The 24,893-nt window shown below is 56.3% G+C and overlaps 1 protein-coding gene across 12 annotated transcripts in view; it reads right to left on the reverse strand.

Moving 5' to 3' along the window:
• COL16A1 (collagen type XVI alpha 1 chain) overlaps nt 1-24,893 on the reverse strand; it is a 50,897-nt gene that overhangs the window by 1,781 nt on the left and 24,223 nt on the right. For 6 of the 12 annotated variants that reach the window (XM_032495752.1, XM_032495759.1, XM_032495751.1 and 3 more), the window contains 28 exons: nt 24,708-24,755; nt 24,526-24,579; nt 20,984-21,037; nt 20,736-20,768; nt 18,577-18,693; nt 18,450-18,491; nt 18,273-18,359; nt 17,453-17,497; nt 16,541-16,585; nt 14,749-14,802; nt 14,199-14,252; nt 13,608-13,661; nt 11,981-12,025; nt 11,817-11,870; nt 11,476-11,511; nt 11,092-11,154; nt 8,634-8,705; nt 8,412-8,465; nt 7,735-7,779; nt 7,514-7,558; nt 7,144-7,197; nt 6,651-6,704; nt 4,569-4,619; nt 4,160-4,249; nt 2,661-2,696; nt 2,036-2,080; nt 912-1,100; nt 478-544 (listed from right to left, as the gene is read on the reverse strand). In XM_032495752.1, coding sequence (XP_032351643.1) covers nt 478-544; nt 912-1,100; nt 2,036-2,080; nt 2,661-2,696; nt 4,160-4,249; nt 4,569-4,619; nt 6,651-6,704; nt 7,144-7,197; nt 7,514-7,558; nt 7,735-7,779; nt 8,412-8,465; nt 8,634-8,705; nt 11,092-11,154; nt 11,476-11,511; nt 11,817-11,870; nt 11,981-12,025; nt 13,608-13,661; nt 14,199-14,252; nt 14,749-14,802; nt 16,541-16,585; nt 17,453-17,497; nt 18,273-18,359; nt 18,450-18,491; nt 18,577-18,693; nt 20,736-20,768; nt 20,984-21,037; nt 24,526-24,579; nt 24,708-24,755 — 1,687 coding nt within the window. The remainder of the gene's footprint in view (nt 1-477; nt 545-911; nt 1,101-2,035; nt 2,081-2,660; nt 2,697-4,159; nt 4,250-4,568; nt 4,620-6,650; nt 6,705-7,143; nt 7,198-7,513; nt 7,559-7,734; nt 7,780-8,411; nt 8,466-8,633; nt 8,706-11,091; nt 11,155-11,475; nt 11,512-11,816; nt 11,871-11,980; nt 12,026-13,607; nt 13,662-14,198; nt 14,253-14,748; nt 14,803-16,540; nt 16,586-17,452; nt 17,498-18,272; nt 18,360-18,449; nt 18,492-18,576; nt 18,694-20,735; nt 20,769-20,983; nt 21,038-24,525; nt 24,580-24,707; nt 24,756-24,893) is intronic. The other 6 variants (XM_032495760.1, XM_032495754.1, XM_032495761.1 and 3 more) reach the window with 4 other exon arrangements.

Here is a 24,893-nt window from a genome sequence, read left to right on the forward strand (position 1 = left end):
GCTTCAGAATAGAGTCCCGATGCCTTGCTTGGCATTCGAGGTCGGCTTCCCAAGCAAGATGCCCAGCCCCTTCAGGACAGGCTCCATGTTTTCTCCAGTCCCTAGCCTATCAGTGTGGGGGGAACAAATGAACAGGAAAAAAGCTTAAAACGAAACCACACCAGCCATCTTACAGTTGCTACTCGCTCCTCTATTCAGAGCTCACCCTGTGCAGACTCATTTGATACCAATTTTCTTGCCCATCTCCTTTGCTCCGGGGGTGCTCGGGGAGGGCACGAGGGAATCGTTTTATCTCTGAACAAAGCAGGTGACAGGGACGGTCTGAAGTCTAATTGAACATATGCCTGTAAGTGGGGGAGTGTGTGTGAATGGGGTGGGTGGATATTGAGCTTTAAAGGAAAGGAGGCCAGGGTGGGGTGGAGAAGCAGCTGGGAAGGGCGAGCAGCACCCACTGCCACCCAGCCGGCTGCCAATTACCATCAAACATTTTAATGATCTCTTGTCTGATGAACCTCTTGATTTCATCATAATTCACCATGTCTCCCTGAGGAGAGAGAAGAAACCTGCCTCAATTATACTTCTAAGCCTGGTGCTCATCTTCCCTGGGAACAGACTTCATGGAATTAAAGGATGGGGAGGGGGAGCAGAGGTCCCAGGAGCCTCCCGCAGATACTTAACCCAAGGTCCTAACCCCCCTGAAATGGTACAACATATTTCATAGATCAGCGGACTTTTCTGGGGAAAGTGTCCCCAACTCCTCTCCCAAACTCTCCCACACAGTTAAGAACCACCCACAGAGGGGCAATGCTCTTTCCTGTAGGGTGTCAGCAGGAGCTTCTAAAACAGTCCATGCTCTGCCCCGCATGCCTGCTCTGTGGGACAGTGTCTGTGGCTGCCAGCTTTCCCCTTACCATGGAGCCAGGCACCCCGGGCAACCCGGGGCTCCCTGCAGGCCCCGGAGATCCAGGGTGGCCTCTCTCTCCTGCAGGACCCGGTGGCCCAACAGGTCCCATGTCGCCACTCTTGCCAGGCCCACCAGGCATGCCAGCTCTTCCCTTCTCTCCTGCCTGGCCCTTCTGTCCTGAAGGTCCTGGATCACCCTACAAGGACAGGAAGTCACAGGCCAGCATTGCCAAGTGTCATCAAGTCTACCTCATGATGTCTCAGCAAATCTGCCCCTGTCTCCAGGACCCTACTGGGCCCCCAGCATCTCCCTCTGGACTGTGCCCACAGCACCCTGACACGTTTCCCTGGGTCACTGCCCCCAGAGCAGTCCTTCTAAAGGACAGTTTTCACAGTGTTACTCCCTGCTTAGAAATTCTGAGGGCTCCCAACTGTTCTTGGGATAAAAGCCTAATTTCTTGGCCAGGCATTCAAGACCATTCACGATGTCGTCCTGATCACATCTCCTCCAGCCTCGTTTCCCTCCCTTGCACCTGCAGCCACACCTTACTGGTTATAATTCTGATGTGGCCATGCCGTCTTGGTCTTCTTTGCCTGGAATGCCTCCCCTCCCCTCTCCCCAGTGCAATCCTCCTACTCAGCTGAAATGTTCCTGTTCTCTGCACAGCCTCCCTGATGCCCGAGGTTGAGTTGATTGCTCCCTCCCTCGGATCCCACAGTGCTACATCTAATCTTCTGTAAAACCCGCCATGCTCCAGTGTTAAGTGTGACTGGACTCACTGGACACCTATTGTTCAGGGACTCTATTTACCCAAGGCTAGGACAGAGGGCCTGGCAGGTAAGCAAGGCCAAGTGGATGCTCGCAGAATGAATGAATGAATGAATCAATCAATCAATCAATCAATCATGAGTAAATAAACTGGAGAGTTCCATTCTCTCAACCTTCATTAAGAACCCTGAAACAGCCCCATGTGGGAAGTTTTCAGAGACGAGGTTGCTCCAAGTTCTGCCCACTTTTCCCCCTGCCCACTGGCCTTCCTGCGTCTCCTCTCCTTGGCTAAACTCATAGCTTGGAGCTGGGTTTCATCAACTCATGAGCTTCTCCTTTCAAACCCAGCCAGTGCCCACTCACCTTTGGGCCAGGGGGTCCGTAGAGTCCCTGTTTTCCAGGGGGTCCCTAGAAAAAAGCAAAAGTCAGGGTCAAGTCTGGGCAGCATTTCTAATCTCCCCTGTCCAGCAGAGGCAGCTGCTGTGAAAGGATCACCTTCCACAGCATTAGGGCTGGGCTCTGTGTGAGAAAGGATGACAGCCTCTCTGCCAACAAGAGGGCAGACATCTGGAAAGAAGAATGGTGTTCCCAGGGTGTGGCCTTATATGATCATGTTGGTTGGTCCTTTGTCACAGACAAAAAGAGGTGAGAAGTCAGAATGAAAGGGAGCAGCTGGCAAGAGCTAGTGCCCAGAAAATGCTTATTTAGAGTTTATCATCATCATCATCATCATCATCATTCTGGTTATTTTTGACGAAGATATGGTAAAAAAAAAAAAAAGTGTGAAAAACAAGCCTCATTCTCATCCTTCTCCCCTAATCCCCAATTCCTCCTCCCAGAACTACAAGAGTACCAGCTCCCTATGTATCTGTCCAGAGGTAGTCTGTGCATAGAAAGAGCTTTTGTTGAATGAACAAAGAGGGGTCAGGGCAAAGCAAGGTGCAAGAAGAAGCACCCCCGAGAGAAAAGAAGCCGAGCACAACGGTACCTCTTTGCCAGCTGCGCCATCCACACCAGGTTCACCCTGTGGAGCAGAGAGCAACGGAGGTGTGACTAATGCCAAGCCAGCTTGGTGTCACGTCATATCTGGTGAGGCACCCACCAGATATGACCAGCCCCTGTTCCACCAAGGAGCCATGCTCCTTTCTCACCCCACTTGGACACTCTGGGCACAAGCCATGGGCACATAGACCACACCCCACTTTGCAGCCTGGTCCTGGCCGCCCCCTGACTGAGCTCTGTGAGGGAAGTGCAGACTGCGCCTGCCCTGCTCTTTGCTTGGGATCCTGGCATCTTGCAGATTCTCTGGCTCTGAGTATGTTAAGTGTTTGCTGAATGAAGGTGTGAGCCATGAACCTCTGTCCTTAGTGAGGTCCCAGGGTCCAGGCCAGGGCAGCCTAAGCCTGCTCTCTTCTTGAGATAGGAGAGTCTGCCTCCCAAGCCCTGCCCACTTCTGGTGGGATGCTGGGGAAGAGAAATCTGTGATTGCAAGGCAACTGACAGGTTTACCCTGGGGATCCTGGAGGCTCCTGAGCCTTGGGCAGGAGGGATGAAGGTTTGGAGGGATCTGGCAGGAATCAGAGTGAGTAGGAGGCAAGACTCAGCCCTCTTAGCAGGTGGGCAGACTGATCACCCCTTCACAGGCTGGAGTCAACCCCATTCCAGGACACCAGCCCCAGAGGCATTGCTACTGCTCCCAGAAGGAAGTCTGCTTTGATGAAAAGCACCCTGACCCGGAGGCTAGGAGACCTGGGTCCCTGCCTCAGTCCCCCAGATTTTTCACCCCTGAGACTGACAGTCAGCTCCACCTGATGTGGTCCACCTGTCTAGAACCTTTGAAAAGGTGGAGAATTGCACTGTCGCTATGGACACAAGTTCTAGAGTCAGGCAGGTTCTTCTACAAACTAGCTATGTGACTCTGGGCAACCTACTTAACCTTGCTGAGCTTTGGTTTCCTCATCTGTAAAAGGGGGACAATCAGACCTATTAAATCGGGTTGTAGTACAGATTGAATGACAAAATATCAAGCATGTAGTTCACTGTTCAGCACACTGTCAGTAACCAATGTATCATAGCTGTCAGTATAAACATGAGCTGAGACCAAGGAGTGCTTTCTGAGTTGCTGAGAGCACTCCAGCAGTAGCACTGCGTTCCTGGTGCCTGACATTCACAGGTTTTCTTGGTCACCTACAAGCTCCCCTGGGGAAGGGGCAGCGGTGGGACAGGGGCAGGTCCCCCCTGTCCAACACCTGCTGGAGGGATGTGCATAGTGGTGCAGTCAAGGCAGTGGCTGGTGTGAGGTTGGCCCGGCACTGGCCCGCACAGCTTGTAAGTAAGATGTGATCCTCAGGCATGAGCCCCGTGCTGCCATCTTCCATGCTAACTGCCTCTCCTTCCCCGGAGACCCAGATAGGCAGTGCTGCACACAACTGGCCAAGTCCCCTGGCCCTTTCCCCGGGGGCTGTGCCATAAGATGTGGGGTCTTACCGGAGGGCCAGGGTGTCCAGGGGTGCCAGGCTGGCCTGGAAGACCTAAAAGGCCCCTCTCTCCAGGGGCTCCCCGGTCTCCTTTCAGGCCCTATAGAAAAGGAAGGGAATGCTGAGAGGGAAGGGTAAACCCCACACAGCCACAGGCAGACATTGTGTTCCAGGGACCATGTCCCCCAACCCCAGGCCCCACAGGGGGAGGTGCCGCTGCCTGAACTTGGGAAAAGAACCTGGGATGACCTCCCAGCCCTCTCCAGAAGCCTTCACCACAGGCCAGTTAGGGAGATCTCTGAAGGCAGGAGAGGCTGATGCCAGGGAAGGAAGGGGGGATAGGGACACACTGCAAGGAGCCCACAGCAGAGCTGGGCCAAACTGCTGGGAGGGAGGGATGAGGGCAGCATGTCACTCACCACTGCAGAGATCCCAGCTGGGCCTGGCTGGCCTGGAGGCCCCGGCGGCCCCTAAAGAGAGATGAAGTCAGTGGGATGGAAAGAGGCTCCAGTAATAAGGCCCCGGGAGGTACCAGGGCCCCACTGCAGGAACAGGCCCTAAACTTATTATGGCAGCTCCATCCTCTTCCCTGAACCCTCCTTTCTTCTGCTCTTGCATTTGAGCTTCTGCCAGCAGATCTGTGCCAGAGCTGGGGCCTGGGGGTCCCGGACCGCACAGGACGCTCACACCCGCTGCACTCCGAGTGGTACAAGTGGGGCCGCACTGAGGGGATGCTCTGGGAGCCAGAGCCAAGAGCAGAGGGAGTAAACTACATGCTACGTGGGCCTGGATGTCTTCTGAGCAACCCCCACCTTCCTTCTATTCTGTGGGAGGGGCAAAGGCCAGGAGTTGTCCTCTGGTGCAGCAGCGGGTGAGGGGCAGGGGCTCAGCACCAACCCCAACATCCACACACGAGGCTAAGCTCCAGGCTCCCTGGTCTCCTGCCACTTGCCCACATCCGGAGGGCAATGAGACTCAAACGCACATGAGTGCTCCTGCCTGCCCCATCTCTCCACATCCCCACTCAAATCACCTCCCTGGGCACACAGGCCTCTCTCGGAGCACTTCCTCCACACTCCCAGATGGAAAGTTCTGGAGGCACAGCTCTGTCCTACCCATCTCAAGCCTCCTAGGGCAGGAATGTCCAGCACTGGGACTGGCACACAGCAGGGGGCTGGGTTGGATGGACAGAGGTGAGAAGAGGAATCCTGCACCCTCCAGGCCCCTAGCGAGTCTCCAGTGTGGACACAATTCAGAGTCTGTCACTCCATCTTTCATTTGTAACGGGAGGAGGACAGGTCTAGACCTGGGGTCCCCATGCCAGGGTCTCTGGACACCTTGAGATCCATAAAAATAGTGATGAGGACTCAAGAGTTCCTTTTTCAGTCCTGAACTATTTTTAGCATTTCCAAAAGCTTTCTGGAAGTGTACTGCCAGCCTCAATAGAGCTGTAATAACACACCAGTGTATTCCCTTTTCTCTGGAACCCCACCAGCTCGGCGCCGTCACACTGATCAAAAGCGCGCATTGGCAGTCATCTGTGTTACCGATGAGTAAGTAGACGAGAAAGCCATTATTGCTTAATAAATATCCTCTCCAAGTCACCCTTTCTCAGTAAACACACCACCCACTCACCCAGCTGCCCAAGCCAACCAGGAGTCATCCTTGACTCCCCTCCTTCTACTGCCTAGCCCCCCTCTCCATCCAGGTCATTAGCAAGTCCTCCGCCTCCAAACACTCACCAGAACTCTCGTCGTCGCCACCTCGCTCCACCACCACCACCCCTCCACTGATGTCTCTGCCTCTGTCCTTGTGCCCTTCTCCTCCTGACCATGCCCCCGAGGTCTCCCATCTGCCTCCCGTCCTCTCTAAGCTCAAGTTTCCCCTTCCCACTCACACCCTCCTCAAACTCCACTCCAGCCACCTTAACTCTGCAGCGCCACAAACACACCCAGCCCTCCCTGCCTTAGGCTCCTTGCATCGGCTGCACCCCTTCCTGGGTGCTCTTCCCCTAGACTGCCCGACACAGCTCCTTCTCATCATTCAGGCCTCTGCTCAAAGGCCACTGCTCCAGTAAAGTCACCTTGCACCCCCTCACTATGACACCACACCACTGCCTGATCCTTCTGCATTCATTTCTTTGTTTGTTGTGCCTGTATGGAAGCTCAGGGATCAGGGGACCTTGTCTACTTCACTCATTGCTATAGCCCAGGGCTTGGAGCACTGCCTGGCAGGGAGCAGGTGCTCAATAATTATCTGTTGAATAACTGAATGATCTCTGTTTGATAAGCAAACTCGAATGTGCCCAGAAAATAAGGAAATGATGAAAAGCCAGGGAACCGCTGCACTGGGTGAGCCCAGAGCCCCTTATCGCTCCACACGGCTGGAGCTGCTCCCATGGTGGGTTCTGCCGGGTCATCGTCAGCTTGCCCATCACCACCCACCCAGCCCAAAGCAATCCTAACTCTCACAGAGGCAGAGATAAAAACAGTTTGACTCACAACATGGCCAGGAGGGCCGGGTCTTCCCTGGGGTCCCATGGCACCAGGCTCACCCTGCAGCAGCCAGGAAAAGAAAGAAACAACACAGGAACAGACTTACACACACGGACTGATAGGTAGGAGAGGGCTGAGCAGAGCAGGTGGGACTCCAGTGGTCAGAGGAGCCGCGCTGAGCCCCGACCCCCAGGCCGAAGACTTCTGGGGCTGGAAGACCAGCACTCCCATGAGCATGGCTGGAGGGAGAAAGCAAAGCCCAGGGAAGGCAGCGAGGCCCTGCCTTTGAGGTTAGAGACCCAGTATCCCACAGGGAGAGGAACCAGTTACAAGCCTTAAGAGGAGGGAGGTCAAGATGTGCAGTGTTGGGCAAAACCTCCCCCATAAGGCCAAGGAGAGGAGGCAGCCAATTTGCCACCGCGAGGAAGTCGCCGCATCCCAGACTCAGCAGAACCCAACGGCTGTCTAAAGGCAGCACGCATAGACCCCAGTCCCTTACCTCTGCTCCGGGCCGGCCACTGCTGCCTGGGGGACCTGGCTTTCCACAGTCACCCTGGAGGACAGAGGGGCAACTGAGGCCCACCAGACCTCCATTTGGCTCCCCCCACCCCAAGCTAACCCCACATCAGAGGGGTCCACATCAGAGGCCCGACTCTGGCCAGTGGCCCCTGGATGCCCTCAGGCTGGTGGACGGCAAAACCCTGACCCAGTCTGCCAGGCACCGGTGGCCTCAGAATGCCTGATGCTGGGCTGGCATCTCTGCCAAGGGTCAGATGGCACATCGACCCAGCTAGGCTGCTACATCCGCCTGGGTCAGGCCTTGAGAAGAGCGGAGAAAACCTGGTTAGCACAAGTCACCAAATCCCTACCTTCGGTCCTGGAAGGCCGGGATGTCCGGTTTTGCCTTTGAAGCCCTGGAAGAAAAAGCAGGAGGTACCACGTCTCTCGCCTCAAGCAGAGGCTGCTTCCCATTCCTCCTTCCTCAGGTTAAATAAATCAAACCCATCCAAAGTCATACTGCACTCCACAGAGGATGTGGACTGGAGCTGCCCCACCCAGCACGGCAGCTCCTTCTTGCAGCTCAACTTACCGGGGGTCCCATGAGTCCAGGGGGGCCAGCAGGACCGGGGTCCCCCTAGGGAAAGAGGTGGGGCACTGAGACAGAAGCTTTGTCCAGTCTGTACCCACTCATTCACCACTGTCTCCCCCTTTCTCCAGCCCCTCCCCCAGCCATCCTAGGCTGGAGGGACTGTCATGTGGGGCACGGGGAAGACTCCAAGCCAGGCTCAGCCTCTCACTGGCTGTGGACCCCGAGTGCATCCCGGCCCCTTTCTGAACCTCAGTTTTCCTTCTTTGGGGTACAGAAGGGCATTGACCTTGATGCTTTGCCCTTTGCCATGGCCCCTCCCTTTCAGATTTCCCAGCAAAACCAGACCCAAGGAGCCAGGGCTGCTCTAGTCCTTCCAGGTCTGCAGCCTACACTGACAGCCAGCCTAGCTTCTTTAGTTGATTTTCTGGGTATAAATTTTTTCCCTTCAGTGCCTGCCTTTGGTGAGACCCAGCACATCCAACCTAAGGCCACAAGGAGAACAGAGAAACCAAGGGGCCCTGGTGCCATCAGAGAAGTGGGGTGTGGCAAGGGGCAGACCAAGGGAAGGTGGGAGCACCCCTCAAAAGAGGCATGGGGGTGAGATTCCATTCTTTTCATCAGGGTTCCCTTTGACTCTTAGAGAATGATGGGGTGCCCTCCCGGGCCCATGGTCTCACCCTCAAGCCAGGCTTGCCGTCCTTCCCGTCCAGACCATCCAGACCAGCCGGGCCCTGGAAGTGGGATAGAGGCATTTCTGCGTGCCTGTGCTGGAGCCCTTGGAGGTGGGTGGCCTGACCCAGCACCTCCACCCTCTCCATCCCTCACCCAACTCCCACCCCTTAACACACACACACCACACTACACCATACACCTGCCAGGCTAAGAGGGCACACACTCACCTGAATCCCGGGAGATCCTGGTGGCCCAGGGGGACCAGGCAGGCCTGATGGACCTCGCATCCCTTCACTGCCCTGGAAATGAGCCCCCAACAAAGTCAGTAGGGCCTTGCCCCCCTCCCCTACACACGCACCAGCAGGAGATAGGACCCTGGGCCATGGGCAGTGGTGACTACTGGAAGTCAGGACAGCTGGCTTCTAACCCCAGTTCAGTTCTGGCCTAACTGGTTATATCCCACATACCACTCCTGCAAGCGGATTTGTCTTCATCCGCAAAGCATCCCCCTCTCCGTGCAGCTCCATGAAGAAGGGACAGAGCCTACTCAGTCCAGCATCGTCCTCAGGGTTGGCATGGTAGGGGCTTAGTACCATGGGCTGAACTGAAGGCACATGTTCAATTCACATTGATCCCAACAAGGTGCCCAGCACTACAGAGCCTCTGATTCCCCAGATAGAGAAAGGGCGGCCCTGTTCTTGAGGAGCTCACAGGGGGATGCAACAGTCCATGTGCTCTGTGTGAATAAGGGGCAATGGGCTTTCAGAAGAGGGAGCAGCTCACTCTGGTCAGGCAGGGGTCAGGGAAAGTGTCACAGAAGAGTCTGCTGGTGCTAGACTCTGAAGGATGTCTGGGATCTGGGCAGGTGGAGAAGGAGAAAAGGGCATGCCGGAGAGGACTTCGGAGAAGGATGAAGATGTGAAAGGGGTCACATGCCTGGCCTCGCCCAGCTGTCTCAGGGGCCCGCATGATGGGTGGCCTGCGAGGGGAGTCTGGAGGAGTTGGATGGGGAGGGCCCTGAACACTGAGCTAGACTTTATTAAACAGACCAGTGGTTTTCAAACTGTACTTCTCAGGGCCTGGGGGTTCCTGGAGGTGCCTGGAGCTGGGGCCACAAAAGGGAAGCCCAGATGACCCCTACCCTTGTCTTAGCCAGAGCAGCCCTACCTGTATCTGTTTTATAGATTGAGAGTTCACATGGGATTTTGTGTGACAGATTTGGAGATTACAAAATAAAGTCTGAAAGCACTACTATAGGCACTGGGGAGCTATTGATGGTTCAAAGCAGAGGAGTGATGAGAGCAAATGCGTAAATTAGGATGTTCATCAGAAAAGGTATGGGGAGCTAGGTAGCTTAGTGGGGGAAGGCTGCGGCAGTCTCCCAGCGGGGAGAGAGGGTGGCTGTCCTGGAGCAGTGGCTGTAGGGGTTGCCAAGAGGAAGGGAATCCAGCTAGAGATCCCACAGAGTAGGGGTAGGGGGAAGAGCTCTGGTTGGCATTGCAATGTCACCAGCAACCAGGAGGGGTCAGCACAGGTCCAGGAAATGGCAATCCCACAGGGAGTTGGGATGGAGAACCACTGGCCAGAGGTTTGGGATTCTCTGCAATGACCAGCCTAAGGAGAGCAGGCAGCACTGGGGTATAGAGCCAGCACAGAGGGCTCTGGCAGGGGCCACCACCCAGGTGCCCCACAGAGAATGAAAGGGAAGTGGCACCCACCACTGCCTCAACCATGACTGATGGGCACTGGCTCTGCGGAGGCAAAGAGGGGTGTGGGGTTCTCCTGAGCTGGGAGGGAAGTCTCAGCTCTGTCGTTGTCTTGCTGTGCACCCCTGGGATGCCCCCAGACTCTCTGGGCCTCATTTCCTCATCTGGACAGTGAAAAGCTAGATCCTTTCCAGCTTTCAGAGGAAAGGCGGCTCCCCATGAGGCTGCAGACCTCCTGCCCTTCCCTCTGGGCCATGATCCTCGCACCTCAAGTATAGAAGTCAATCTGGGTCCTCACTATACTACCCACCAGTCGCATCTGGAGAGCCTGGAGGATGGGCTGAGATCAGGATGTCCCCAGACCAAGGAAGAGTGAGGCCCCAGAGTTTATCAAGCCAAACCCAGGTGTGGGGGCTCCCCAGGCTGCTGCTCTTCCCACCCTGGCCACCAGGTCACAGGCCACACCTGCCCTCTTTGGCCCTTGGGGACAACATGAGTATGGCCGCCCAGGAGGTCCCTCCCTTTCCGGCTGTCATCAGACCCAGAAGGCAAATGCCCAGAGCTCCTCCTGCTGTAGGGCCTGGGCTTCCCAGTCTCGGATGTGCTTCCCTCAACTCCTCACCCTCCCCTTGAGGAGGTGAAGCTGGCCCGGGCTGACCTGGGGCATTCTAGTCAGCCACCTCTCACTACACCCCTCTGCTTCCTCCCCACCCACCCTCTCCATCAGGTGGGGACCTCGGTGGCACAGAAGCCAGGAGGCATCCTGAGCCCAGCTGTCAGCTGGAGGGGTCCACTGGTCTACCCTGGCCCTGCTGCCCTACAGCAGTTGCTGGGCACATCCTAGAGGTCTCTTTTCCCACCCTTGATGTAACTGAGTTGGTCCTTGAATTTTGGAGGGACTGATGCTGGCCAAGGGGCAGGGGGCGTAGGAGTTCCGTGGCTCAGATCTGTGACGGTGGCAAACTGGGGTCCTGCTCACCTTCTCCGCTTGGGGGCCAGGTGGGCCAGGTGGTCCAGCTTTGCCTGGGAATCCAGGGGGACCCTATGTCAACAAAGGAGCAGGCAGGAATGAAAGTGGGGCTGGAAAGGAGCTCCCCTTCCTTCCTTCTCCTGGGTGTGCTTCACCGCTGTTAATGTGATGCATTTTGACTTCCTAGAAACACCACCCAGGGGCAGTTCATCTGGCTGGGCTGCGTGGCTGGGGCCCACCCAGGAGGCCCTGCTCTCCAGGTCCTGGCTCCTGGAATCAGGCCTGGCCACCCAGGCCGTTCCTCCCGTGCCCAGGCCCACCCTCGCCCTGGCCAGGCCTGCCCCTCTCAGATGGGATGACATTGGACAGAGCTGGCTTCGTGTACTCACTCACCGGTGGGCCTGGAAAGCCTGGCTGGCCTTGAAATCCCTAAGGGAAGAAAGGAAGGGACAGTCTGCTGTGCCACCTGGCTGCCCAGGTGGAAAAGAGTGACAAGGTGAGGCTGCTTCAAGTCATGGGGACTTGTCCTTCACTCTGCCCAAGATGGCTGGCAGTGGGGCTCTGGGCATGAGGTGGGAGGTTACAGTCAAGGATGGGTGGGGGCTGGGAGGCTTGAGCTGGTCATCCTCCATATATGAGGGTGACCAACAGGGAGAGGACCCAGCCCCTTCCCTGCCTCCCCCCAGCCATCCACCGTGGTCAGGAAACCCAGCCAAGTTCCCGTCACCACTCACCTGGTCGCCTTTCTCACCAACGTTCCCTTGGGGTCCTCGCTCTCCTCGGGGACCCTGTCACCACAGAAAGCAATGCATCTGGAACCCAGTCTTCCTGCCCTAAGATCCTAGGGCAGGACCAGGGATCCCCACATCCAAATCTCCCTGTCCCCTTCCTCACTCACCGCTGGGCCTGGGGGCCCTGGGAGGCCTTCAGAACCAGGTGGGCCCTGGTGACACAAAGGAGCAGAATATGTCACTGTGACTGGGGGAGGTGGGAGATCAGGGGATGGGGCAGGGGACAGGGTGCAGAGCAGAGGCAGGGGATGTGGTGGGAGGCCCTCTGAGCCCTGGGACTCCTCTCCCTGGTCTGTTCAGGCTTCCCTTCTCTTGCCTGAGCTACTGAACCAGCCTCTTAACTAGTCCTGCCACCTCTTGACTCTCCAATCCAGCCAGCAACTGGCTGCCATCTTCTCTTCTTCAACACAGCTCTGATTATAATACTTTTTTGCTCCAAAATCTTCCATGGCTCCCCACTGTCAGCTGAATGAAACACACTTTCCACCCATGCTGGGTTTTGAGGCATCCTGTGATCTGATATGAACCACCCTTTCCTGCTTCACTTCCCTCTCCCCTTTCTTTCTTTTTTCCTCTCCCCTTTCTCATCTTCTGTCTTGCTTGGCCAGACTGCGGTTCCCTGAACTCTATACATCCAGACCCCTGGGCCTTTGCACGACTGTCCCCTCTACCTCCCTAGCTAGAGTGTCCACCATTCCCCCAGCCTTTCTAGGCCTGATGAAACTTTACCAAATCATTAGATGGTTCGAATCTGTTCCTGAGGTGTCCCCACCCACGGCCTCTCCCTCTGGGATTCCCCAGCACAGAGAACTATGTGTCCTCCCCTGACTCCCACCCTGGAAATTCCATTCAGGGCTCAGCTCAGACACCACCTCTTCAGAGGCCTCCCTCTCTAATGCATCCTGTTCATGGCTCCAGTTTCTTACCCTGCTTGATTTTCTCCGCTGGTCCTATCTCTTATAATTTATACGTATCTGTTTATTCATCTGTTAACTGCCTGTCCCACTAGAATGTGAGCTCCATGAGGGTCAGGGGCACAACGGCCTGTTTTATCCACCAAGGCACCGTCAGAACAGAGCCTGGCACCCAGAAGGCCCATGAGAAAGAGCTATTACTGAATAACTGCACCGTAGGGCTTGGCTTGCTCCCTCCCAGGAGGCCTCGTTGGCTTGTGTAAGAGAGAAGGTAAAACAAAGGTTTGGGAGGTCTGTCACAGACAAACTTGGGTTCAAGTCCAGGCTCTGCCCTAACTCATTAACTAGCTGCATGACCCTGGGTGAGCCATGTCACTTCATGAGCCTCAGTGTCCTCATCTGATGACCATCCCATCTCCGGTGCTCAGCATGGGCCTGGCACATTTGTTTTGTGAGGCGTGGCTCTGGGCTGCAGGGGTCAGGAAGCCCAGTAGAGTCCAGAGTCCTGGGTCTGGCACTCAGGCCTACAGCCATGGAGGGTTGAGGTGTCCTCCTCCAGGTGACTCTGGCCCCCCTCTGCCTTCTCCAGGATTCTCCCCGCGGCTTCCTTCTGCCCCGCTCCCACAGCAGCCAGCCGGCAGCAGCACTGCCTGCTTGAGATGCAGCTGGAGCGGCTCAGGGGGGCCGGGAAGTCGGGGTCATGTCTCCCCCTTCGCTTGCGGCTGGGAAGCTCTCCAAGGGAGGCGGAGGCGGAGGCGGTGGGCAGGGACCAGTCATTTGAAGCCCTTCCTCCCGCCCCCGCGGAGGGAGCTGCACTCACCGATTCTCCCTTCTCTCCCGGGGAACCCAAGTGGCCGCGCTCCCCCTTGATGCCCTGACAAGCAGCAAAGAGAGCGTGAATTAGCCCTGTGGGGAGGTGGCAAGGCGCTGACGTGAGGGGTGGAGGCTGCAGCTGGTACACAGACTGGCGCTTAGAAGCAGATGGCGCCTAGGACGACCGTGGGAGCTGGGGGTGGGGGACCAAGGGGTGGGCATCGGCCTCCAAGCCATTCAGTGGAAGGGGGGTGTCATGTCGACCTAACAGGCGCCTCTGCACTGTCTCCTCAACTCTTCTCTGCCCCCCCAGGAGGCAGATCCCAGTCTACTCCCAAGTCTGGGCTGCTCAGGGTACTCTGAGAGTCTGGCCCTTGATGAACAGTGACTACAGTGAGCCCCTCAAAGCAGAGAAGTAGGCCAGGCTCCACTACCAAGTGGGCTTATGATGGTGGGGACTCTGTACAGACAGCCTGGCAGAGACGCCTGCTGAAATGCTTGCAAAGGAGGGAGCCCATTGAGGATGCCCAAGCCTGAGCCTGTGCTGATACCACCCCCATGGTTCTGGTACCCTCAGACCCAAGGTCCCCTTACTCACAGGCAGTCCCGGGGGGCCCATGGCACCTGGGTAGCCAGGTTGCCCTGGAGGACCCTGCAGAGAAAGGGAGACATAATGGACCAGCCCCCCCAACACTTCTGTCCCCCTCCCTGGGCATGAGGGCAGCCAAGGCCAGACCATCTGGAGCAGGTGCCCGCCTGCCCCAGTACAGCCACCACCTTGGGCCACTTCCCCCAGGCCCAGCTTCCCTTGGTCATGACTGCCACTACAGGCCTGGACCCTGGGAGCTGAGCCAGAGGAGGAGGACCAGGGCAGGGGATGATGAGGACCGGGGTGGGCGAAGTAGGAGGGGCATGCTGAATGGGAGAGAGAAAGCCCCCAGGATCGGGGTGTTTGCCCCTTATAGGGAGTCGAGGCACACCTGTGACCCTGATGGGTTGTGAAGACTGAGGGAATCAGGACTGAAGGGCAAAGAGTTTCAAAAGGATGAGTCCACCTCCCATTTTCCACTCAGCAGGCTTTCCTGGGGGCCCATCCTCTGTCTCCCCAGGGCCCTGCATCTCTCTCCATCCCCTGCTGCCTCCCTTACCGGTTCCCCCTTCTCTCCGGTCAGGCCTCTGAGGCCTCGCTCTCCTTGAAGACCCTTGGAGAGAAAAATCATGAGAAACTGCAGGGGAGGGCAGAACCCACCCAGCCCCTGACGCCTTCCCCCTGCCCTGCAGCCCTCTGTTCCCATTCCAGGCAAAGGTGGAGGGTTGCTGGTGGCCCCGTAGTGTCCCCAGCAGAGTGACTGTAGGAGGGGGTGCCCAGAAGGGTAACAAACTATCAGAGGAATAAATTCCCATATATGGGTGCCTCTCAGGAGTATCCCCGAAGACAGGTCATCACAGAGATATACCCACCCAGGTGGGTGACTCTCAGAAGGTACCTCTCACTCTCAGGTGACTGCCATTGGTGTGCCCTGTGGTCACTGTCTGGGGTGCACCTTTTAGGAGGGTGACACGTGCTCCCCTGAGGGGCGACTGTCAGGAGAGGTGTTCCCCGAGTGATGCTCCCCACCAAAAAGTATCACCTGATACCCAACACTTACCTGTCCAAGCCCCCCGCCCCAGCCAAAAATCACCTTCTTTTAGGGATGCAGGGGAGGGACATGGGAAGGCTCCCTCCAGAGCAGTCCTTGCCACTTTTTAGGTGAGAAGGGATATGCATTCCAATCAGGGCCAGAGCCCCCATCCCTCACTCCTCACCCTGGCCTTTGTAGATGCACCACACCATTAAGGGGCCTTGTCTGCCCCTTTTCCCTCACACCCTCAAAAGACGGCGCCCAAACCTCTTCCACAACACAAGACAGATGGCTAGACGGACAGATGGCCCCTTCACCCAAGCAAGCAGAAACAGACAAGGTCCGGCCAGGATGAGGACGTGGGGACAGATGGAGCTGTGACAAGGAGGGGCCCTGCTCCCTGAGCCTCCATCACCAGGCCTGGGAGGAGAGGAGCCAGGCCCCAGCAACACGAAATCTGACAAACAGGAGGTTAGTTTCCATGACCCAGGAGGGAGCAACAGTGAGGATGGGGATGATTTAAACATACTTATGATGATGATGAAGGCAGAGCAATTAACGACACCTGGCAGAAGGAGGCGGCCAAGACACTGGGCACCGAGGGGCAGGGCCCCATGACACCCAGAAACCCTACTGGCTGGCATCACATGCCCCGCCTTGGAGAAGAATTGGGACCAGAGCCAAAGAAGAGGAAAGGAAGAGGAGGAAGTTTCCTCAAGGATGATGGGAAAGGTTGCAAGCATGGCCGCCTTGAAAGCCCTGGGGTGCCTCTGGACAGCCCTGCCAAGCAGCAGGGTGGCGAACCCGTGCCAGACTGCAGTGTGAAGCCCTAAAGCTTTGGCATCTCTGCCGGGCTCTGTGCCAGGTGCCTGGCAGGGCCCCAAGAACTACTTTCAGCAAATCTTCAGTCAACACCAAAGGTGGGAGAAACAGGAGGCAGAAGTGAGAAGGGAGGGATGGAGAGGCCCCTGGAGGCACCAGCTTAAAATAAGAAGGTAAAATAGCTCCGGAGGATTTAGGGGGAGTGATGTGTGATTGTGGGAGAGAAAAAGGGAAACGGAAGGGGGGAGAAGAGAGAAGATGAGAGAGAGAAAGCAGGAGAAGAGGGAGAAGGGAAAATGGAAAGAAGTCAGAGACTGGGATGCCATCCAAGCTGCTGGGACCTCAGGGAACCCGTGTCGTTAGCTACCCAGCCTGCAGGGGGACAAGGACAAACATGGAGGAGGGAGGCCAGGGCAAGACAGGAAGGGAGACAAGCAAAAGCCACAGAGACCTGGCTGGCGGGGGAAGGGGAGGTCGAGCAGCGCTAAGTTCTTACAGGCAATCCGGGGGAGCCAACAGCACCAGGAAAACCTGGGGGGCCCTGGTGGGAGAAACAGGCAGGTCACATCTCACAAGCACATTAACCCTGGGACACAGTCTGGAGTGGAGGGTCACGGGGAGAGGAGGTCATGGGAATATTTTCAAGGCAGCTGGAAAAGAGACTCATCGCAAGTCTTGGCCCAGAAGACATCTGCTCCTCGCCTCGGTTCCAGAAGAGTGGCTCCGCCATCAGCAGAGACGGAAACAGCCCCCAGCGGCAAGCAGCCCTGCCCAAGTCTTCCCGAGTCTGAGCGAATCCCCTTGCCGGGGCAGAAGCCCGTCATGCCTGCTGCCTGACCTCCGTGGGCCCCCAGGTCAGGGGCTCCCTGGTTCTAAGATGGCTCCCACCAGCCTTTTTTGTTTTTCCTCCAAAGAAAGCATTTACAGTTCCTCCAGGCTCTCCTAGTCACATCTATGGTCCTGTCATATCAGCACCACAGAGAACTCCAGGGTAGACGCCCCTAGGCTGGCTTTGGAGGCTTGTCCTAGAGAAGGCCCTACAGAGCTCCATCTCAGCCCCTGGCCCCTGTCTGAAGATCACTGCGCGCTTTCCTGGCTGCCCAGATGGTGAGCAACTGTGGTAAACACAGCAGGGATGGGGCTGGGGAAACCAGGATGCACCCCAGGGCCTCCTCGAAGCAGGACCACAGGCAGAGCAGGGCGGAGCAGTTTTGGTGGTGGGGTGGGGGGGATTGGGTGGCAGGAGGCCACAGTCCCTGCAGATGCTCTGACAAGGGAAAGGAGAGGCAGTGGAAGCTCCCTCTTTCTGTCCTGCCCAGCTTCCTGGAGACAAGGCAGCAGAATGGTATCTGGGATTTACAACCCTTTGAGAGCCTCTCAGGTGGGCCAGGAAACCACAGATACTTACAATAGGGCCTGGAGGACCCGGGGAGCCCCTCATGCCAGGTGGACCCTGCAAAGGAAGCCAAGGGAAATCACTGCAGAGGCCCAGATGCCACAGCGCCCCGGCGTCTCCACAGCTCTCCACCCAGCCCGCCACAGCCAGAGTCAGCAGGCCGTCAGAGCAGGGTGTCAACGCTGACGTTAAACCTTTCATTCGGTTCATTCAATCATCCGGCAAATATTTATCAATCAGCTATTAAGTACCGGGCACTAGTCCAGGTGCTGAGGACACAGCAATAAACAGAACATTAAACTCCCTGCCTCATGGTGCTTACATTCGAGAGAGGGAGATGGAGAAGGAATAGAACGGGGGCTGGCACGTCGTCAGCAGACATCCGTGGCGTGTTCCCAGTATGTCTCAGCGTGATAAGTGTGAGGCAGAAAGGGGGACTGGGTTCTAGGATTGGTGTGGGGGTTCCATTTTAGAGACAGTGATCAGGCAGTGTCTCCCAGAGAAGGTGATATTTGAGCAAAGGGCTGAAGGGGTGAAGGAGCGGGCCCTGGAGAAGAGCCGCAGGCCGAGGAAGCAGCTAGGCGTGGGGAGGAAGAGAGGCCGGGGGAGCAGAGCTGCGAGGAAGCCCGTGTGCCCGGAGAGCAGATGAAGCCAGAGCAGTGAGGTGCGCCGGGTGACCTAAAGGCCCTGAAGGTCCCTGAAGGACTCCCAAGAGAGACAGGGAGCCACGAGAGGGCCCAAGAGGACATTTGGCAGGAATGAAACTGCCCTTAGGAACTGAGGGCCACTTGAGTGGAGACCCAGTGCCTTGGGGCGAGGGCCCTGCTCTTACCTCTTCTCCTCTCTGGCCAGGCAGTCCCGGAGGGCCAGGCAGGCCAGGGCTCCCTGCACAGCCCGGGTCTCCCTCGCTGTTGTCCCCCTAGAGCGGGATGGGGATGGTCAGCGTGAGGGTGTGAGCAGCCCCAGGGTCGCAGGGCAGGAGCTGAAGAGAAGACGGAGGTCCACTCACCCGGGCCTCCTCAGCTCTTGGGCGCTCCCGCTCCATGAAGCACTGTGGAGGACAGCCAGAGGCCCCGTCAGCGGGGGCAGCCAGGAGCTCTCCCCCCACCAAGGCCACCCTGAGCCCAGCCTCCTACCCGGGCACAGCTGTCGAGGCCTGGCACGCCGGGGATGCCCTGGTCTCCCTTCTCTCCACTTTCTCGGAGAGCCACAGGGTGGGCCTTCTGCCTCTGGACACAGTCCCCACAGATGCTCTGATGAGAAAAATGGGAGGCAATGGGGCCTGGGGCAGAGAAGGCCAGGATGGGCTGGATGGGGGACCCCACTCGGAACTCAGCCTGGGGCACCCTGCTGGCTGTCCACCCACCTGCTCTCTTCCTCCCCAGCCACATCCCTGCTGCAGCTTTGCTGCATCCTCAGGGGACCCAAAGCTGGCTTTGAGTTTCCTCCAGGAAGAAGCTCTGGTAGGGCCAAGCCAAAGCCACTTCCCAGACAGGAGTGTGAGAGGAGGCGGAGGGGCCCACGGAGGGACCATCTGTCCCGGCTGTTCCTGCAACCTGCACCCACTGTGAGGACATGCCACGAGGATTTAGACTGAAAAGCCCAGCTCCAGACACCAGCTCCTCTGCCCAAGGCACCAAAGGGAACAGCTGCAGGAGGAGCCAGGCCCTTCGCGGACACCCTCTGGGACGGGGCTTGCCCCTGACTCCCCAGCAGATCCCAGCTGTCACAGGCGCCCCAGTTTGCCGGGCCTGAATCTTCCTGGAGGTTTTAACCTCTTTGGGCTACAGACATCTCTGAGAGTTTGATGGAAGCTGAGTCCTCTTCCCCGCAAAATGAAACCTACTCACGAAAACTAGACTAGAATTTCAGAGGACCTGGGAGCCTGGCCGGGTGTCCACAGGCCCCTAGACACTCTTCAAAGCAAAGGCCAGTGATAATGGTTGTCATTTACTCAGCACCCATGATGCCAGCCATGGTAACAGGCCTTAGTCCATTATCACCTTCAGTCTTGACAGTGCAATGAGGCAGGTCATCTTGTAAGCATTCTGGAGATGAGGCTCAAAGAGACAGCATGACCTGTCTAAGGTAAGTGGGGCCCTGGATTGGGCCTTGGTCTGTTTGAGGGCAGAACTGGCACTCTGTCCACAGGCCCAGCTTCCTCTGGGCTGTGGGTGCCTGGGGTGGTCAGCACCCCCTGGGGCACCATCTGACCCCTTCTCCAGATCACACTCAGTTCCTGTAGAGGGGCTCCCCATGGAGCACTTGATTAAGAGGCCATCAGATGAAATGTTGCACAGAGAACGTCCAATCCTGCATTTGGAGTCTCACAATCACCCTCCAGGGCCAGGTCTTGGGGAACCCTGGCTTGCCAGAAGCCTGGGGAGAGCTGGGATTTGTTGCCACAACCCAGCTGTGATCCAACCTGTAACTGTTGCCAGGAGGTTAATCTGACCTCAGAGCAGGGGCAGGATGGGCAGTCCCCATGCTCTGTCCTGACCAGGACCACTGCAGTCATGGGAGGTCCAGGGCACTGACCAGCCAGTGCTAGAAGGGGGTGACCAGGATGGGGTATCTGGGGGCCAAGGTGTGGGAGGGACCCCTAAGGATGCTGGGCCGGAGGAGAGAAGGTTCCTGGTCTCATTTCTAGAGGCGAATGAGCAAGGAAGGGCTGTGTCACCCGTGGTTGCCCAGCTTGGGAAGGCAAGCCAGCCCTCGGGTGTGGCCTTGATGCTATGCACAGACCCTGGCACAGGCTGACTCTCCCACCAGGCCCCAAGTCCCCTTTCTTGCACTGCTAGAATTGCCTCTTAAATCCCATCTCCTCCCTGGATTCTTTCTAGATTGACCAGAGGACAGCTGAAGACTTCTTCCGGGCTCCTATCCAGTCTTATCATAGTAATAACCTTCACAGGTCCCTGCTTGACAACCCTACAAGTGCACCTTCACCCTTCCTGCCCTGCCCCAGGGTGATGGGGGGCAGGGGGTGGATGCAGGGCCTCACTGGCTGCTGCTGTGTGCAGGTGTCCTGGTTACAATTGCCAAGAGCACCATGGCCACGTAGGCACCTTCGCAGGATTCCTTCAAACACTCATTCAGCAAACACTGACTGAGGGTCTGCTCTGAGCCGGCACCGCGCTAATCCCTCATAGACAGATGCCTGGCACGCACATCCCCCACCAGCCGCTCCATCTGCAGCTCTCTCTGCACGGTGCCACGCAGCTGAGTGCTTACTACAATCATCCCCTTAGGGAAACCCCTGCCAATGCCTACTCCCCCTCTCTTACTCTCTTACCTTAAGGAGGTGCTGTTCAATGGGCAAGGATCCCTGCAAGACACAGACATGAAGGCTCAGACGGGTGAGGGGAGGGGGGCAGAGACTGAAGGCGCCGGGTGGAGCCTTGGGAAGCCACACACATGGCATCCAAGCTTCTCCCCGCCTCAGAAGAGGAAGAGGGGCCCCACTGCAGCTGGGCGCTGGTGTGGCAAGGTCAGCCCTGGGAAGAGCACGGGAGGTGCCGGACAGAGTTGGCGGATACCTACCAGCTCTGCAGTTAATCCAGGCTGTCCTGGCAAACCATGGTTCCCAGGCACTCCCTGCAGCCAAGAAAAGACACTAGTGAGTGGACACCTCTCTCTGGCCTGCAGGTCACCCTGATTCATTCTCAGCATCCCTACTGCCTCTCCCCATCATCCTGCAGCGCCGAGAGCCCTGACTGGCACAAGGCTGATGTCTATTCTTAGCTCAAAAGCCTCCAGACCGTTTGTAGAGGGAGCTGAACAGGCCCAGAGGAGTGACCCCCAAAATCAGTCCAAATGAGTTCTTCCCCTACACGTTAGGGGCAGAGGGTCTTCTATATAGGAGATAACGACTGTTTCTTTCTCTGCTAAGTACTTTTCCTATATTTTCTCACTACGTTCTCATATATCTTCTCATTTAATCATCACAGTTTTCTTGGAGAGGTGTTTGTTAGCTCCACCTTAAAAACAAGATGAAGAACTCAGAGAGGTATGTAACTTGCTAAAGGTCACAGGATGAGCAAGGCACAGAGGTGAGATTCAGATACTCCTACCCGTTCTACTGTAGAAGGGAAGTGGTACCTGGTTCCAACCCCTCTCTCACCCAGTCTCTCAGGAGCATTCCTCAAATGACAGTCCCCAGAACACTCATGCCCACAGCAGGGTGGACGCCAGAAAGCCCCATCTAGGGGCAAATCCTGACTGACTGCCTGTATAGCTTTTGGCAGGTTACTTGGGGGAAAAAATTTCTGTGCCTCAGTTTCCTTTTCTGTGAAACAGGGAGAGTTTATGGTAAGGCTTAAAGGAGATCATGGCTGTATGGTGCTTAGTACAGAGCCTGGCACGAGGGATGCTCATGTTAAATGCTGCCAGCCAGACTCCATTCCCCGGACAGACTCACAATGCCAATTAGTGTATTAAATACTCCGTGGAGGCAGGGAATATGCTCGGTTTTAAATCCCCAGTGCCCAACCTGGAGGAGGTGTGCATTAAGTGCGCGCTGAGTGAACGCACCGCTGCTCACTGCACACAGGATTTCCTTGGCCTGATCCAAGAGCTGGCCTCTCTTCAAGTCCCAGCTCTCAGCAACTGAACATGCCACCTCCCCCAGCAGCCCACCTGATTTCAGGCCAGGCTGCAGCAGGCCTGAGTCAGACCTGGAGTCAGCTTCCCCCAGCCCCTCCTGCACCCCACGTGCCATCACCCAGCCCTGCTCATTCCACGTCCTCAATGAGTTAATAAGGTAAAGCGCTTAGAACAGCTCCTGGCACAAGGAAAACACCTTGACCGTGTTCATTATAATTATGCCCCTAAATGATCAGTCACCCCCTGCTCCACTCTCCTGCTCCCGGGTGTTAGTTCAAGCCTGATACTCTGTGATTTTCTTTTCCCGCCCTCCCAGAGCTGTTCTCCCACCTGTCCTACTGTAGAAGTGAAGCGGTGCCTGTGCACCATCTATTCTTAGCTATAGAACTGCACATTTCTTAAACCTCTGTGCCTCAGCTGCTCTTCTGAGAAGTGGATGGGGATTACATGAGATTATATTTCTGAGGCTCTGGATGCTGTCTATCCTGAGCCTGTTCCTGCACCTGCAGAGAGGAGCTGCTGGGCCCTCGCCTTCTTGAAAGGACTGCAAAGAGACTGCCAGATGAGGGGCAGGTGCCCGCGAGCAGCAGCCTCGGCTTAGTCTCCAGCACTGACACCAGATGAGGACTCTGGTGCCTGGGACCGGGCTCGGTGGCAGTCACTCTTTTCTGCCACGTTCCCCCAGCATGTCTTGGCAGGGTTCACAGGACATCAGCATGCGCTTGTCAGTGGGTCACTTTGAAATGACCCTCGCGCTTCCCCAAGCAAATGGCAAGCCCCCTGCAGACTGATTCCCGTCTCCTGGCACTGCAGCCGGAAGCCAAGACACTTGGTAAAGGTGTGGCTGGCCGGTAGGGGACCTAGAGTTGGCTCTAGTTCTGAGCTCCTGACAATACGGAGAGAATGGGGATCCCGACAGAGGCTCCCATCAGCAATGGGGGCCCACCAGAGCAGATTCTTTGCCTGGGTCGGGGGTGGATATAAAATTGTTGGGGCTGTGGGGAGTAGTTTGTAAAAAGCTTCCATGTGATTCTGCTCTGCCTCTTCAGGTGAAAATCACTCTTTCAGAAGCTGGGAGCCAGATACACAGAAGCCACTGTCTGTGCCTCCCAGGGCCTCTGGGAAGTGTGGCCTGGCATGCAAACATGGGGGAGCTGCCCTGCATGGCAGCAGAGAGCATTAGAAAATGCTCTGCGCGGGAAGCCCCAGTCCAGTGCCGCCAATTCCTAGTTGATGACCTCAGACAAGATACTTCACCTCCCAGAGCCTCGGTTTGCCCAGCTGTGACTTAAGGCTAACACTGCCTTCTGTTGGAGCTGATGTAAGGCTCAGGTGAGTGAGAGAGAATGGATGTAAAAATCATAACAGAAGTTGTCATCCATAATGATGGCTAATGCCTTCTGAGCATTTATTTACTGTGGGCTAGGCAGGGCTCTGTACATTTAGCATGCATTAATGCTTAATACTCACAAAAGCCCCATGAGGTAGGTGCTGTACTTATCTCCACTTAACAGATGAAGTAACTGAGACACAGAGAGGGTAAGTAACTTACCCAGCATCACAAAGCTAACACACAGAAGATCTGGGAATCAAAGTCAGGCTGCCTGGCTGTGAACGCACACTCTAATCACAATGCCACTCAGATCTCAACTCCTACTGCTCTCACCACACACCCTGGCCTCCTTCCTATTCCCTGAAATGGCAGGCACATTCCGACCTCTGGGCCTTTGCACATGCTGCATGGTCTGTCAGGAATCCTCTCCCTCACAGGCCTACTCCTCATTTCTTTCAAGTCTTTCTCTTTTTCTTTTTTCTTCCCCCTTTTTTTCCTTGTTTCCCTTTAAGTCTTGATTCAAATGCCCCCTTCTTTTCAGCTTTGTTCTCAAATATCTCCCCTGGGCTCTTCCCATTTTCTATCCACACTCCCTGCTTTAACTTTCATGCAGCACAAATCACTTTCTAACACACTGTATTTTATTTATTTCTCTTGTTTATTTTCTGTCCCTCCTACTAGAGTGCAAGCTCCTAGGGGTTTTTCTTTCTGTCCACTGCCATCTTAACAGCACCTAAAACAGTGCTTAGAAAATAGCGGGTATTTAAAAAAAAAAGAAAGAAAATAGCGGGTATGCAAAAATATTTGTTGCACAAATGAATATTGAATGTGCTCCAAAATGGTGAGCTCTGTACCTGTGTCAAGGATTGTTAACTGACCCAGATTCTGGGTTCCTGACGGATGACCAAGGCCTGAGCTTGGCTACACACAACAGGGCACTCCTTGAAAAAGGGCTGGGAGTACACAGAGCCTGCCCTCAGGGACCAGTGGGCCCTCCACACGACTCTGGGAAGCAGGAGCACAAGGAGCGAGAAATGACACGTGTATGCATTGGGACAGGGGAGCAGCACACGTGGGATCCAGCTCGGAGCATGCGCCCTGCTGCCCTGCCCCCTCCCAAACTCCTCTTTCTCTTCTCCCTCTTTACCTGCAGTCCAGGCATCCCAGGGGGGCCTGGTGGTCCGGGAACACCCGGAGGACCCTGAGGGAGAGAAGAAATCATCAGACCCAGAAGAGAGCTCTGCCCCATCGCTGGGGGCCTGGTGTCAGGATGGGCAAGCCATGGGGCGCTGGCAGGCAAGAGAGACAGAGGAGACAAGCGACACACACCTGCGGGCCCGGCTGCGAGGAGCTGCCCATCCAAAGTCCCGGAGCACCCTGGGTGGGAGTGGGGGTCGCAAAAGAAGGGGAGAGGTTATAGGCAACGTCCACACCAAGCGCAGGGCTGCATGGGGAGGCAGCTGGCCGGGGCGCAGGGGCCCAGGCACCTTGGGCACGAGGCAGGAAGCCAGGCCT

Source organism: Camelus ferus, chromosome 13 (genome assembly GCF_009834535.1).
Source record: "Camelus ferus isolate YT-003-E chromosome 13, BCGSAC_Cfer_1.0, whole genome shotgun sequence".
NCBI lineage: Eukaryota > Metazoa > Chordata > Mammalia > Artiodactyla > Camelidae > Camelus > Camelus ferus.